General features: G+C 40.2%; 1 protein-coding gene across 1 annotated transcript; it reads left to right on the forward strand.

Moving 5' to 3' along the window:
• The first annotated feature begins 5,955 nt into the window (after positions 1 to 5,955).
• Positions 5,956 to 17,034, forward strand: klhl21 (kelch-like family member 21). The gene is made up of 5 exons (XM_084553302.1): positions 5,956 to 6,245; positions 12,571 to 13,655; positions 14,971 to 15,376; positions 15,942 to 16,014; positions 16,692 to 17,034. The coding sequence occupies exons 2-5, from the start codon at positions 12,629 to 12,631 to the stop codon at positions 17,019 to 17,021; spliced, it is 1,836 nt and encodes a 611-aa protein (XP_084409428.1). The 5' UTR covers positions 5,956 to 6,245; positions 12,571 to 12,628; the 3' UTR covers positions 17,022 to 17,034.
• The last annotated feature ends 210 nt before the right edge of the window (positions 17,035 to 17,244 follow it).

Raw genomic sequence — 17,244 nt, forward strand, 5'->3', positions numbered from 1 at the left:
CTTAAACTACCACTGCATGCTGATTGCAGATATTCTCTATCTTAGCTGAAATAAATGTGGCCTATTTTGCAAGGGCTCTAGACAATCATAAATAACCCAGCATGTAAAAATAATAAATAATAATTCCACTTTGAATGCATGAATAGTAATGGTTTTAAAAATACTGCATGTGAAAAAGTTTTCAAACCTTTGTGTAGCCAGGGAAAGGTTTGCTGAGCCAGCCGTAGCATCCTTCACCTCCTCCTGAAAGAGGACAATAAAGATGAGTTTGTTCAATATTTCATGCTTTGCTTTTCCCCGACAACCCGATCCACAAATAATACACACGCTTATTCAACAAGCCCAGGGTGTGTTATTATCAAGCCCTTCAAAGCCGTCACCCTGTGGAGAGGGACCGCTGTGCCGCAATAAATTCGGAATTCAATTAACCAAAGCACATCTTGACCTTTGCTGTTGTAACAGAGCATAAGGAGGTAGTTCTCATCATGAGTTATATAACTGTGTTCAGGTGCAGTAAAAGTGTACATGCAAGTGACAGTTCTGTTTTTCAACTTTATCAGCGGTCCCCTGATCTCGTCTTCCTCCTCTTCCTCTCATTAGGTTATTCCACTTCACTTCTCGCGAGCCACCCATCTGTCACTATTGATCAAACTTCTGTATCTTCTGTAGCAGGGGTTTGTTCACTTTCTGTCTCCGGGGAGATGTATTGACATTCAAAGCTGCACACTGTCATATAAAATATTTATACGGTGATTGTTCCGTGTCCTTAAAGCAAATGTGCTACACAGCAGCACATAGTCATAAAACATCAATGTCACAGATGTAGCTGTGATCATTTCTTTTATAAAGTGAATATTTTCCTGCCTTTATATCAGGAAGAATCACAGAATTTAGCAAATATACTGATGAATTGATTGATGGGTGATAAATGATGCTCTTTGAAATCAACTTCACACAGTATCTGGAGGTGACTAAAGTTACTGGTCCTCTTGAATTATTTACATCAATCCATTTTTCCCTTATTAATAAATTCATGAATCATTTTTGCAGCCAAAATCTAGCAGGATAAAGCATGATTCTGCAATAGCCAAATATTCTGCGTGAGAGTGGATCAATGCTTAATGTTTCTCCACAGTGACTTGCACGAAGGTTTACAAAATAAATATGAATAAATCACTTAACATTTTAAAGGCAATCATAAAAATAAAAGTCAGATATAAGACATTAGGTTACACTAGATGTTTTTAATAAGTGGCTCAATTTAAGCATCTATGGATAATAACCATACAGGCATAATATCAGGTTCATGAGTTGATATTCAGAGGTTTTGTTTATTTACACTGACTAACTACCAGGTGTACATGTTGAACTAGTGAGACTATAGTTTTTTAACAAGGAGTTAGCTTGCATCATGACTCAAAACGCCGGCATATTGACGTTAGACTTAATACCATATCGGTGAGGGTTGACATAGCCAAACACTTGAATTTTTGTAAAACTTAGCTAAACTAATGTTAGCATGCAGATATTCAGAGTGACCCACAATAGAGAGCGACATTACAATACAACTGACAAAAATAAAACTCCTATTGCTCTTAACTGCATAGAAGCTGCAAAGTTAAAACTGACCTTAGTTATAATCTATGTGTTAAATTTGAAATTGCATATATACCCAACACTAAATCGAAGCACAAATTAAAAATTCCAGCTATTGCATAGGTTAGCTGTTAGCTGCTATTGTGTGACACAACATGTATCAAAACACAAACAGTATTCCATTAACATTTAGTTAATTAAATTAATGAAATGTCCAAATAGCACTGGTGAGATTGACACACTCTGATATCTGCAACTTGGAACTGCATAAAAACTGGTTCCAACTTATGTTAGTCACAACCTGCGTTTTAATTAAACGACAAATGTTGCCTAGGCAGAAATTTAAAAAAGCTATTTTTTCCACGTACATTATCTGTTACTAAATATTTATGCTATCTTCTTTGAGATAGCCACATCCACAAGTGGCCTGATGTAGACAGGCTAACACACAAGTCTTTTAAATATATACAGTCAATGGTTATTGTAGAAAGTCAAAGTCGTGTTTAGAGAAGACACTTGGTCAGAAATACACACGATGAGGAGGATTATTTTTGTCCTTAGACGAGAGCAAGTGGTAATCAGGTTTAAGTGTGGCTGTGATGTTAAAAACTGTAAGATGTCTCCATCTAGTGACTGAACAGGTGTAAACCTTCATTTACTTTTTCTTTCTTACATACAGTACTGCACCTTGAGATTAGCGCTCACTTGGGTGAGCAGAGGGGAAGGCAACACACTAAGTAAAGGTCAGATCTTGGGATGACAGTGTCTTATTGTTTCAGGGTTTTTACAGTATTTGGACTTGGTAAGGTTGAGACACAAAAGGGCCAGGAAAATCTCTAAAACCCTGCTGTGCACCACCTGCCCATCACCAGTATTGGGCGAATATAATGGTAGTAATCAAGCAGCTGAAGAGCCAAGTATTCCACTCAGGAGACCAAAGACTAACCTAATATGAGAGTGAATTCTGGACAGAAATGGGGCTCATACGGAGTGTAATGTGCCAATAAAACAACCGAGATTAATAAAACACAACAGAGATTATATAACATGCTAATTAGAGAGCATTAGAGTTGCTAGATTTTTAGATTTTGTTACCTCAGGATGGGACCGAATAAGATATTTTTGCCTGTTTCTGACATTTCCATAAAGGTCAAGCTCTTTCTTAAAAAACTATGCCCTATACAAATATATTCTAGGCCTAAAAGCTTCCAGTTCATCCTCATTCCCTGTGAGGACGACAACCAAGAGTCACAGTCAAAATGTAATTACTAAATTACAAAAGTCAAGTGATTTAAAATGTCAGTATTAATTGTCAGAAGACAATGTGAACACCTCATTTGGATGCATTTGTGCAATGTCACCCCCGTGGAAGAGCCCCACATCTGCACCGCCTGAGGGACACAGTGGGTCCAGACAAGTTCAGCAGCAGGTCACTCCTAATTGCACTGCAAAGGCTGTTTCACTCTTTATTTCCCATTCCAAGCTGTCGAATCTTTCTCACCCCCTCATTATACCCCTCTGAGCGATGAGCGGCAAAGGTAGATAGATGTACATGTGTCCTTGATGGATGGAATTTTAAGCAGGTGATTGAATTAAACATTGGGGATATTTCCTGTCAGGGTTTCTGCTGGTTAAAAGTGGTGCAACGAGGGCTTGAGGGTTGAATGTATTACTTCACATGGGAATGATATGAACTTAAAAGGTCAGCTTAATGTCCTCTTTTTGAGAGTGAGCAGGAATATTAATTGGTTATGCTTACAGAATAGTGCTTACTATTGCACAACATAATTATTCATAATTATATTTACTGCCGTGAGCAGCTGTTGGTTTGTTTTTTTTAAACGTCGATAATGTCTGCTTTTAGTTTTAATTACGAGATGAATGAGAATTCAACACTGCAGGGCATGATGGAGGACTAGTGGGATTTTGAAACTCACGGTTTGAAAGATGAACGTGTCTCAGTGAAACAAACAAGTTTGCAGACATAATTACAATTTTAATGGGATAAATAAAAACTAATTTCAATAAGTTCTTTATTACTGTAACCACTCCTCTTGAGGGGGTATTTTGGTTCCTTTGGAGTTTGGCACCACTTACCCGTAGTCAGTCTATTACCTGCAGTAGATCATGTTCACCACTGTCCCATTTTGGAGAAGCAGCCAAGAATACCAGCACTAAAACAAAGTAATGAACTGCTGTGGATAGAGTCAGCAGACAAATGCACAACAATGACTGTGTAAAAAGATCAGTATCACTAAGGGAACGCTATACTTAGATTACAATCATTGCCGTACTTTTAAACTTTAAAACTAGTTGTTTTTACACTTTTTATACCCTTTTTTTTCTACCTTTCAACATGCAGTAAACCTTGACATAAAAATATTCCCAACAAAGATGTTTTCAGCTCTCACAGCCTCTTGTGAACTCTGGGGTGAGTTCACCAGAAACCTTTCTCTAAACCTATGCATTTTAACTCATGGTCTTCATCAAAGTCCCCCTGGTGACTGGCCGCTAACTGAAACACATCAGTCTAATAAAGAGGTTCATAATACTACAAGCGTTGCTGGAGTTTTGACCACTATGTATTTCTTTAACTCCTCCATGCACCTTGGAAGTAGGTAGAGTTGTGCCAGAAATACGATTCCACTTCTACACCGAGTCTTCACAACATTAAAACATAATCTAACAAATTAATGCTTAAGCCCAGTGGGTGACTGGTGGATAATGCCAGGCATGGAGTCTGGATGGAGGATTAAAAAATTATTTATGACCATGCTGACTGCTAACAACAAAATAATAATAAATGAGAGTCACTGATGAACTATTTGAGAAGCTTTAAAATTCTTATATATATACATATCCTCTGAGAATTTCTCCCAAACTACATATAGTACGCTGCTGCAGTAGCAAGGAACTTTAATGATGCATTCGAGTACTCATTTTAAGCTTCTGCTTTTGTGTTTTTTATCTGAATAAGAGCACAATTTCAAAACTAGTCAGAAGTCAAAAGAGGTAGTAAAAAGCTTAACATAAATGTGACATAAAGTGAGCATAAAGTGAGGTGGTAGTAATACTGTGAATAAAAGAAGAAACAGAAAAATAGAGAATAAAAAACAACAAAACAACACAAAAGTTATGGTCCTGATTTCCATTTATAGCACAAAAGCCAAGTTATTGCAGAGAGATGTTTATTTTATAACAGCTTATTATGAGGTCTGTTGCCCTGTATCGTTCCCTTGGTGCCAAGGGGACGAACAGGCTGTGGCCTGGGTGGGTCAGGTCTTTACTGATGCTGCTACCTACACACTGTCCTGATCTGGAAGGACAGTTCCCACTAACCTCTGTGCTGTTTTTACCACAAACATTTCCTGTTTTCTGTCTGTTGTACCACACTGTGGCACAGTGACACCAGACACTTTCTGTGGTGCCTCTGTGGAAGTTCACCAGAAGCTGAGAGGGGAGACTAGCTTGCTTGACTCTGTTGGGCTGTCTTCACAGGGTGAAAGATGTTGATGATACATGTGAACTCCCTGGAGCTTGATGTTGTCAGCTCTCTCCACCTCTTTGCCATTTATGTGCAATGCCGTGATATGTGGGTTCCCGTACCTTGGTTTTTGTGAGCGTTCATGATCAGATTGATCAACCAGTTGTTGGAAATGATCCCTAAGCCCTGGTATAGTGGTGTCATTGGCAAACAAACAGGGGCAGTCGTGGGTGAACCACCTGAATGTGAACCACCTCAGTGAGGCATGAGGATGTGTGTGTGTAACCCAGTGTTTTTCAACCACTGTGCTGTGGCACACTAGTGTGCCGTGAGAGATCGTCAGGTGTGCCGTGGGAAATTATCCAATTTCACCTAATTGATCTAAAAAACATTTTTTGAAAGCAAATTAATTATTATCTTCAATAATATGCCATTGTCAAGTGTCTGTGTATATATATAAGACTTTTTTCTTTGTGTTTATTTGATTCGTATTCAAGACACTTTGACAAGAATGACTTTATATTGTTAATATAGGCTACAGAGTTTCACTTTTTTTTAACATTTTCGGTTGGTGGTGTGCCTTGTGATTTTTTCAATGAAAAAAATGTACCTTGGCTCAAAAAAGGTTGAAAAACACTGGTGTAACCAATTCTAACATTTTGTCTGTGGGTAAAACGTCTATTATTGATATGTAAAGAAAATAAATAGTAGTAAAGTAGTAAAGAAGTAGTAAAGTAGTAAAGAAGATAATCACTGTTAATTTGGAAATGTAATATCTTAATTAAAAGCGATGTATTATAATGTTGTGATGTAACGTTTATGTGTCCTCAGAAATCTTAGTGTCTGCCTCCATAGCTAGTGGCTGTTGGCATCCAAATAAATCACATTTAGTAAATGGTGAATTATTATTATTACAGTAGTCGTAGCTGTTGTAGTAGTGGTGGTCGGTGTAGAAGTGAAGTTTTAAGACTGTCTTGGTTTTCAGTCTGATGGCAATATGTACGACAGCCCTTGAAGGCAACATTTCTCACAGTACAGGCTATCATGGCGCAGAGACTGAGGCCAGACACATCAGCGGCATCAAACTTTAATTTGGGCTCAGTTTGTACGATGTTGACGGTCTATACTCTCTAAACGCATCGATATCCCGTGAGGACACGTATTGGTGAGTTCTCTGAATGTGAGCTGACCTGTTTTTGAAGGTTGTTGTTTGCTCTGACCGCGGGACGGTTAAACGTTAGCTACAAAAATAACGTTAAAAAGCTTCGTATAAATGTGACTTTTATGCTCTCAGGCGGGTTTTTAACACGTTAAAACATGCCCAATGCTTCCAAATATTGTTTTAAATCTTGACTGTATGTTGTTATAAGCACCTCGACGAGCAAACACGCAGAGCGTTCATTAGCTGTGCTGAAGTTGCTAACAGTTTTAAACTGAGTGTTGATGTGTCATTAGCATAATAAGTAAACATTAGCATAGACTATATGTTTGTTTGTCTGGGTCTAATATTGTGTCTGAGGTGCGATCTAACACTAGCTGCTAAATTTGAACGTGATTAGCATGGCCGAACAAGGCTTTGGAGAGGGAAGAGGACTGTGAACATGTAAGGCTGCATGACCTGAGACATCCAAATATTTATAATACCTTCCAACTGCAAGTCTTGTTGCAGGAGAAGAAGTTAGAGGAATGCAGGGACAGATGAAAGAGGACTTCTGGGTGTTTGAAATCGTCCCTGGTAATAATGGCTGAGTCATAAAATGGAAAGAAACCTTCTGGGTGGCACTGAAATTCTTTCTGTCCCACACAGGCTCGTTATTCATTGGACAACATCTGGATTTAATTCACAGAAAGTCCCAGGGTACTGTAGTGGAAGATGTTGGGAAGAGATCACGTATTTAAGTAACAGTAATAATATAACAGAAAAAAAATACACTAATCCAGCTAAAAGTGCACCAAAATGCACTAAAATAAGGTCACTAATATTCCACGGATAATAAAGACAAAATGCTTCATGTAGCGCACATCTTTGACCCATGTGGTATAAACATCAGTTGATGTAATGAGTTCCCAGGAGGGACAGAAACGCGGCGGTAGCTATGCAACGAGTTATAAAACAAGTGTTTGAAAAGAAGAACGAAGCCAGATTTGATGTCATTTCCAACATTGAAAACACGGTGTACGATGGTCATCTTCTCCTTTTGAATTAATCCAGTGTTGTAAATTAAGTTGGAGAAAAAAAAATATTCTTCAAGCAAATTTGGTGCTCCACAACAGCCCAAAGCGCTTTGACATTAAAGTTCTATGCGTGGCATGTAAACACATGTAGCTTAACTTGTAATCTCTGATCAGCCTCATTTCAGTGAAGTTGACGAAATATTCTCTATTTAAATGTAGCCACCGCATCATATTTAATAGGTATAAAGTATAGTAGAAAATAACTATGCCTGTGAAATGATTACATACAAAGTTGGTCAAAATCTTTCATTCATTCATTTACATTTTAAAATTATAATAAACTGTCAGGCTACTAAATCTGGATATCAAAGCAAACTTATTAATAGTATAAATAGAGGGTTGTTGCACTATTAAAATTGGTCTTGCGATTGCCTAATATTCTCTAAAGCTAAAAGCACACTTTTGCATGGACTAACCTAGAACTTAAGCGCTCTCATACAGTCTCTTATCTGAGTGCTGTTGCTACTGGTAGCCTTGTGCTGGCCTCCCTCTGTAGAGAAGCAGGTTAGTGTGATGTGGTTGCCTTTTTATGGACAGGACAAGCTCAGCTGTGGAGGATCAGGAGTTTATCTCGCTCCACTCTGGTGGCTGCCTGGAGCGACAGCAGAGAGAGCAGCTGTCTTTGTGTGGTTGTTGGCCTGCCAGGTGCTGGTCAGCACCAAAGTAGGAACTGGGGCATGATGTTGACGGATGGATGACTTTATTATTGCTGAAAAAGCATTCCTTATATGCCTCTTTTCAAATTCTTTGTGTTAAGTCATTTGCTAGTCAAAGCAGCATAACCGTAACACATGCAAACTAAAATATTAAATACATAGTTATAAAGGTGAGGACCAAGTCTTGTGTAATATAAATTATAGATTATTTTTTTTGATTGCATGCTGTCAGGAGACATTAGACACCTATTAAAAGATGTGTTGTTGTTAATGTGGACTGTGCTAAAGGAATTTGTTTAATTATTTGTTGTTTTTCCAGTCTGTCAGTCAGAATTATTTGAATTTGAGCAAATATTTAGTCAATAATATCTAGTGATGCCTGCTCTTCAGTGCTCTTCTTCTTTTTTATGGTGTTCCCATAGACTGTATATATTCAAAGCCAAAACTATGCACTGTCTTGCTCTGGTGAAATCATTTGCAATTAGAGTCTGTGCAGTATTGACTGATGTGGTTTAAATGTGGTAACATAGTTTACCCCTTGAACTTCACATAGCAAAGCTACAACAGTCATGATTACAACAGTCTTGGATTATCCTTTGCTGTTGTGAATGCTGCTGTTGATGATACAGTACATGTATCTGTCTTATGTAGCTGTCTAGCTATGTATCTTCTACTTTGTTTCCTTAGTGCCTTAACTTATCAATTAAGTTGGCTTAAGGTCCCTTAGATTCCTCAGCTCATCTCATGGTTTTTAATGAGATGAACAGTCTCATTTAAAACAGTCTCAGGAGAAAAATGGTTTAGGTAGTTGACTGTCTTTATACGGTTTACTGGTGTTCCCCAAAGCTTCATCCTTGGCCCTTTGCTGTTCGGTTTATCAATGTGGTGTAGATATCTAGATCTAAGTCCCACAAAAATAAAAATAAAAAATAGCTGTTTGTTTCTCGTCTTTTTGAAGTGCTGGATGTCTGAACTAAACGTAATACGACGATATGTAATTTTAGGCTTTAGCTGATGCTTAAGTACATTCAGTGTTATCTTAACAGGTGTTAAAATATTTTAATATTGACTCTTTGAACCCTGCTGAAACTCTGTATAAATATGTAAATAACCTACTTTCAGCGAGGTAGTTGCATGCACAGAGGATCTGTTCTTCTGTTGATACTGGCATGACAGAAATGCATATGGTATTGAAGCCAGTATGTAAATGTCTCTTGTGGTAATTGCAAGTTTGCACCAGCAAGGGGCAACACTGGCACTGAAACCTAGAGACTGAGAACACACTGTGCCTGAACCTGCCTATACACCGAGTCTGTTTTTCATGCACTCTGCTCACATCCACGAAGCAGCTACCAGAGAAACATCTCCTCACCGGAGAGTCCGACTCCTGCCACAAAGCTACAGAGTTATATGAAGCTGTTGTTTTGTTTCTTACCTTTGATTTAATTTTTCAGGATATGGAGAGGTTGCAAGATTACTCCACTACTGTACTTCAGACTAAAATGTCTCAGCAACTGTTTGAGGGATTGCCACAAAACAGCAACACACAGTCTCCTTACTTTTATCTAGATGTCTTGAGAAAGAAAATGCCATTGAGTTTTAGTTGTACGTCTACTTTGTCAGTGTTTTCCAAATGATAAATCAAAGTGCTAATTCTGTAACTTTTCACATTGGTGTTTTTTAACAAAATGTCTCAACTACTTTTGCAGATTCTTCAAGATTTTCTTTAGTGCCGTTATCAAGCCTGATTAGTTATAGTTATTTCAGTAGTTTGGTTTATAATCAAATATCTGCAAAACAAACACCATCAGTTTCAGATATACTTGTATTTAATTTGCAAATGTTAGGATTCCTCAGGTTAATCTGAAATGGTGAACATCATATGTTCAACACTTGCTGATGTTATCACCACTGTTTACTAGATTTTTACTCTGATTCAGTGCAGTATCTACTTACACATTGGAAACATGGCCCCCAGATACAAGAACAGACCAATTCATCAACCATTTTAAGGAAGAGAAAATGACAAACACCGGCCATCCTCCAGAGTTTTGATCTCTTAGTTGTCTGACTAACAGCATCGCACCTCTCTGAGTGTTTTTGTCCTGAATATTATTGCAGGTCATGAGTTCAGGTGCTGGGGCAGACAGACCAGTAGTGTATGGTATATGAGGAAAGGGAGCATTGGGGTCCCTTTTGCATATATAACTAGGTGGGTGGGATCATATCCTGACTGATACACTGCTCTCTCTGTTCTCGTCATTTGTTTCAACACCTCCACTGTTTCCCTCTCTCCCTTCCTTGGAGAGTATAAATTTCTTTCAGCTATTCTTAGAGCTGGTTGGTAAACACTGTGGTTGTACGTTGCTCAATGGTGCTGGCTGTTGGAGTACAAAGTTGCCCTTAAGAGATTTGTGTTTATGAGAATGCCTTGTTAACTATCTAAAACATGTAGATAAAGATGAGATGTGAGACATTTTAAGCCTTTTGCAGTTGAGCATAGTGGGACTGAGAAATTACACATTCGACCCGCTGAAAGGAAATGTCATGAGTTCTATGTAAGGGAATCCCATCATCTCCTCTAACTTAAAGAGAATCACTTACACTGAAATTAGGAAGACAGATATTTTCTTTGCAGGTCTGGGTTTTGAGGCCCCGTCTGCCCTTCAGAGAGCAGTTTGATCCCTCTCAGAGCTACTTGGACCGCTGCATTGTTGAACCCTGGTGTGGAATGTTTGCTAAACCCTTTGGCCAGAGCACCAGAGGCTTTATTACAACCTTTAAACAAATCTCTGTAAGGGGATACTTGCGTATTTTAAGACAGAATGATCGTCCCCAAATATTGACAAGTAGATCACATTGACGTTTAATCACCGATGTCTGTTCTTGTTCTCCTGGTGATTAGACAGAGAGTGGAATAACTGAAATTGAATCCCAATACAACCCTGAAAATAAACTTTACTTCTCAGAAAGCAGCAGTTAGAAAAACATATTACGTGACTGTCACAAGTAAAAAATCCATTGCTCGGATGTACATGTAACTTGAGTACAATCACTCATTTCAACGTTTATGATCAGGGCTGCAACTGACAAATGTTTTCCTTGTCAATCAACATTCAGATGATTTTCTTGATTAATTGTTTAGTATGAGAAGTGTCAGAAAATAGTGGACTGAACAACATAGATATTCAGTTTAATTCAATTATTTTGGGTTTTGTCATTATGCAGATTATTTTCTCAATAATTGATTTCTTTGGTTTAAAGTCCAAAAGCCCAGAACCAAATATAAAGCAATTTCTAGTCACTATGTTGTGAATAAATTCACAGAAGTAATTTAGTCCATCCAAGCTATCAGCTCTCTGATGCTGTACTGCAGCCTCATTCATTTTGTACTTATTTAGCCAGGAAAAAATAAACATTTAACTCAGTGACAAATAGTTGTGTAGAGATCTCTTTCCACCTGATGGTGACTGCATAGGAAAAGTGTTGGTACCAAGAGTTGGTAAGGTCACATTGGTTTAACCCACACTATCATGCCTTAACTAATTATTTCATGTTAATATTATGTTTCTGAAACTTGAGCACACCTTGTTTGTCTTTGTGTCCTACGCTTTGCCAAGCAGACTTCTGGATAGCAGAAACACAGGAAGCTGTATTTTGGTCTGCTGCATGCTGAAGGTGGTGAGGAGGCCCAGGCTCAACTGGTTCTTCTCTCAGAGACCACTTACTCACACTGACTAACCACAGAGACATACCAACGGAGGGGTTGTACGCTCCCCTCAGCGTCAGCCCATTGCATGTTAGGTGTTCTCCCTAAAATCCCCCACCCCTGTCTGGAAATGGACACTGCTGGTGTATTTATAGCCCCGGAGCACAAGCAAGCTTTCTTTCTTAAACACCAGTAAGGAGCTGGTCATATTCACCAGCGCTGCTCTGAGCTTCGTATATATATTCTAGACAGTTACACGCTGTGGCTTTACATGTGAACCGTGCCTGAAGAGGCTCGTCAGGTAAGAGAAAGAACAAGATATGGTCCCTTTTTTACAGGCTAAAATGTGACTCTGTGATGTTCTAGTGCTTAAACAGTTCACAGAGTAATTTCTAAAGTAAGCTCTGCTTGCTCGTGAATTTAGTTTGGTCGGTTGCCTGCAGACTTTTCATCCGTCGCTGAGGTTCTGGAAATGTAATTCAAACTTTTCTTTTGTCTTTGATAGGACTATTTTTACTGTGAACCTAGACCGTCGTTACAGCTGTTAGTATACTTATCCTTATAGACAAATGTGCCTGTCAAATCAGTTGACTGGACATCTTCATCTGTTTTGATAATCAGTAATTTAAGTGAATTTTCATGCATAATATCAAAATCCTTGTTTGAGATTTTTTTTCTTGTGAGTGTTGTTTTGATTCATTTTGCCTTACATGGAAAAACCAAATAACTTTGGCTTTTTGACTGTAGATCAGTCAAACAACATAGTTCAGGAAACTGTTTCGTTTTACATTTAATGAGCCAGATAGTTAGTAGAATAATAGTTTGTTGCAGCCCTGTTTGGTACATTAGATTTGAATTTAATGTGGATTTCTGGTGGTTATGTTTTTCAGATGAAAACGGCATTCTGAGTGCAATCACCCGAAACTGACACACAGTGAGAGAGGAGAGATGGAAAAGCCAGTCTTGCAGACACAACCGTCCACCCTGCCGTTTTTTGACACGGCCCATGCCTTCAACCTGCTGCGGGGAATCCATGAACTCCGTGCAGAACGAAAGTTTTTCGACGTGACTTTGTGTGCTGAGGGCCGTGAGTTCCACTGCCACCGCACGGTGTTGGCCGCCGCCAGCACCTACTTCCGGGCAATGTTTGCAGGGACGCTGAGAGAGAGCGCTATGGACCGAGTAGTTCTACACGAGGTTTCAGCGGAACTTTTGGGTCTGTTGGTGGACTTCTGCTACACAGGACGGGTCACCGTCACTCAGGATAACGTGGACCTCCTGCTGAAGACGGCTGATCTGTTTCAGTTCCCATCAGTCAAAGAGGCCTGCTGTGCTTTTCTGGAGCAGCGGTTGGATGTTTCAAACTGCTTAGAGATCCAAGACTTTGCAGAAGCCTACGCTTGCAGAGATCTGGCAAACAGTGCGCGCCGCTTTGTCCTCAAAAACATAATGGAGCTGGCTAAAGGGATGGACTTTGAACGGTTGCCATGGAAGCGACTTCTTGAGTTTGTGTCTGACGATGAGCTTTGTGTGGACAAGGAGGAGACAGTTTATCAAATTGCAGTGCGCTGGGTGAAGGCTGATCTCCAGCGACGCTTGCACTACTGGCCCGAGCTCCTCCAGCAGGTCCGACTCCCCTTCGTCAGGAGGTTCTTTCTGTTGGCCCACGTGGAGAGCGACCCGCTCGTCTACCTGTCACCCACCTGCCTCCGGATGGTGAACGAGGCCCGTAGCTTTCAGTCCTGTGAGTATGACCGCCATGACAGGCCCTGTCACCGCATGCGGCCACGGCCATCCACCGGATTGGCAGAAATCCTGGTGGTGGTTGGAGGCTGCGACCAGGACTGTGATGAGCTGGTCACAGTGGACTGTTACAACCCTCAGACTGGACAGTGGCGCTACCTGGCTGAATTCCCTGACCACCTTGGAGGGGGTTACAGCATAGCTGCCCTCGGAAACGATATGTATGTCACAGGTAAGTAGTTCGAAGACATTCAACGAAGAGTTTAAAAAATATTTAAAATGATTTCTTATTAAAAAATTCAAATCTCATTAGTGCTTTAATAAATGAATTGACTGGTTCTGTTAAAAATAATGTATGCAATGACTATTTGAGTCAAAGGAAAATTGACTCATGATAAAATGGTGTAAATTGTGTGAGCCAGAAGTCTCTTGTCACAGTTAGAGTTCAGCTTTATCACAGACCGCAGACACAGTTACATTTGCCGTACTTCAGCTTCACTGTAGTAAAATTTCCCGTCAGTAGATTTCCATTCCTGCTTCTTCATCTTATGAAACGGACGCCAGGCAGTGCTTATAAATAAACTGCAGGCTCTTTGGCTACTGTGTGAACAACGCTAAGAGAGGCAGGACATGATGTACTGCCAGGCCAACAGGGGTGTTATCATTATCATTATCATCATCCTCATCGTCATCCTCGTCATCACTACCAGTGGACTGGCCTTGTCTGTAAAGAGTGTTTCCCCTGAGAAACCATCTTAAACCTTTGCTTTTAGCTTGTGACTCCTGCAAGACGCTGATGGTGACCCATAATTTTAGTAGCGCCAGCTCACTGACCGAAATAACTGACGCCTATGATTACATAATGTTGCCAGGCACATTGAGTTTTTGTAACCTTACACTTTTAAGTCATCTTTGAATTATTTGATAGTTATTAGGTCATTGGTGTCAGCTCCACTTTAAATTTGAATGAAAAATACAGCAAGTGTTTCAGTTGCAACAACAGGAATTCATTGAAGGGTTTTCTTAGTTTTAGTTGGGATTTTTTTGTATTGTTGTCTTTATGCGTAGAAAACAAAGTTTACGTATATCTGATGCGACGGTGCACTGCTGCCAGATAAGTCTGTCGGGTCACACTCTTCCAAAGACGCATCATGTAAACTGCTTGATTATGTCATTATAATGTTATAAATAGTAGTCTTATCAGTTCGTGGGCAATGTTTAATTCACTGCACACGGATCACTCTGGGGAGCGATTACAAGCTGACTGAGACCACCCTCTGTAACTGGTCTCAGCTCAGTGTGTTTGTTCTGGGACAGAGGGTGATTGCTGTGTTCACACCAGGCCAAAGAAACCAACCTGGTGGGTAAACGTTCCTTAGTTCTGAGCAACAGCCTCGATCTGATGAGTGGATTTCATTATTAAGCTGGAAGGTTGAGTTGAAACTATACAGACTACTTTTTTTCTTTATAGTATTCACCAGGATGCTGAGCACCTACCTACACACAAATCCTTGATGCACGTGAACCTCCATGTCTTTGACCTTTAGGTGGCTCTGATGGCTCTCGTCTGTATGACGGCGTGTGGCGCTACAAGTCCAGCGTGAACGAGTGGACAGAGGTGTCGCCCATGCTGAAGGCCCGCGAGTATCACAGCTCCTGCGTTCTGAAAAGCCAGCTCTATGTGGTGGCGTCGGACAGCACCGAGCGCTACGATCACGCTCTGGATTGCTGGGAGGCGTTGCCAGGTATGCTGCATCCCATGGACAACTGCTCCACCACCGCGTGCAGCGGTCGCCTCTATGCTATAGGTTCTCTGACTGGGGAGGACACCATGGCTGTCCAGTGCTACGACTCAGACACCAACCGATGGACCATGGTCAACTGTGGACAGCTGCCTCCGTGGTCCTTCACACCGAAAACAGTGACCCTTAATGGACTCATCTACTTTGTCAGGTGAGGAGAAATCTGAATTCAGTCATTTATCGAAACTAAACCTCTACAATCTTTGTTTACCATTATTTAGATGGTACCACGGCTCCACATCTTCCTCCTCTTTAAAACAGTTGTGTAGATACCTGTCTTAAACACCAGTGCATGTCTACTCCAGTACTGCACATTGTAGAGGGACATTTTGTACGTCTTACTTACACTGCTTTAACTGACACCTGTAGTTACTAAAAGTTAACATAAATATGATCACAAATGTGGACCAGGCTCACAAAATACAACACATTGACTTTGGTTCTTTGGGCTTCTTTTTTATAGGTAGGTTATTCTTAATAACCAAAGGACAAAATTACCTCACGCCAAATAGATTTATCACTCTGAATATTGTTTACGTTGGTTATAGATGCCATTACATGTAGAATACCTGAATATTTTGGATGTGATTGAGGATTGAAGAGCTCTGAAAGAAACATTTCATCCCAAATACAAAAGTGACTTATTTTGTTATTCAACATTTGAAGCTGGTGGTGTTTTGGCAGTGACTGTGAATTCTGTCTCTTTCTATTTGTAGAGATGACTCAGCCGAGGTCGATGTTTATAATCCTCAAAAGAACGAGTGGGACAAAATTAGCCCGATGACCCAGGTTTGTATTTCACATCAGGTACTTCTGTGCTCGCCAGCATGCTTTATTAGCCATCATTTGTACTCTCTAATAGCTCTGATGCAAACTGTATTTGTCATCCTCATATGAAAACTAAATGTGGAGTCTGTATGGCAAGGACAATGGTTGGTTCAGGGCTTGTGTGTGTAAATTATTTTCCCCTTTCATACTTTAGTGAGATTTCAGTTTTGGAATATTAAAATAAAGTGTTATTTTGTGATTCAACACACAATCCCAAATAATATCTTGTTTTTCATACTACAGAAAAAGTAGAAAGGGAGGGACATTTTCTTTAAAATAGGCCAAATGGACCGGACTTGGTTGTAATGTTTATTCCGTCTGCTGGGTGTGACCAGGAAGTTACTGACTCCATGTGCAGCAAATACAGTTCGGACTGAAAATCCTGCCAGTTTTTCTGGAGCTGTCATAACATGAGTCACTGGTTTAAACAAGACGAAGCTCGCAGTGATTGATAATATAGGCCAGCAAAATGAATCACTGTAACAGTATGTTCTTGATTATACAAATCTGAATCTCATTACCACTTACTTACCTGAGCATAAAAACGAAAGTACAAACAATTTTTTTTCTTAGGTTCATAAGTGAATATGTACCATATTACAAGCTAAACGTATATTCAAATCTAATTCTTTTTCCAGGTTCATGTTGGCGGCAGTGTGGCAGCCCTGGGTGGTAAATTGTACGTGTCTGGCGGCTATGACAACACGTTTGAGCTGTCAGACGTGGTGGAAGCCTACGACCCCACCATCCGCACCTGGACTCTGGCTGGACGCCTACCTCAGCCGACCTTCTGGCATGGCAGCGTCAGCATATTCCGTCAGTTCATGCCCCTAGTGTCTAGTGCGTTCGAAACCACCGACACACCCGAGCTGCACAGCATTCACCTGCACCGGCACCAGCGCCACCAGGCGCTGCATAATCTCAACAACAATCTCAACCAGAACCAGGATGTGAACCCTGCACACTGAGGCTTGACCTTAAAGTCCCTGTCACATGTATCCAGTCTGTTCTCCCTCGTCCTGCCGTCAGTAGTTTACTGTGAATTTACCTCATCACAATGCTGAAGCTGTAAGGAAGGAGAGGAGACTGAGCTCAGTGTGATCAGCTTGACTGTCATGTAGTGATGATCAGTTACAGCTGTTGACAGGTTGAACTACAAAAAGGCCCGGGGCCAGATGCATAAAAATAACT

The sequence above is a fragment of the Chelon labrosus genome, assembly GCF_963514085.1.
Source record: "Chelon labrosus genome assembly, chromosome: 10".
In the NCBI taxonomy this organism is placed as follows: Eukaryota; Metazoa; Chordata; class Actinopteri; order Mugiliformes; family Mugilidae; genus Chelon; species Chelon labrosus.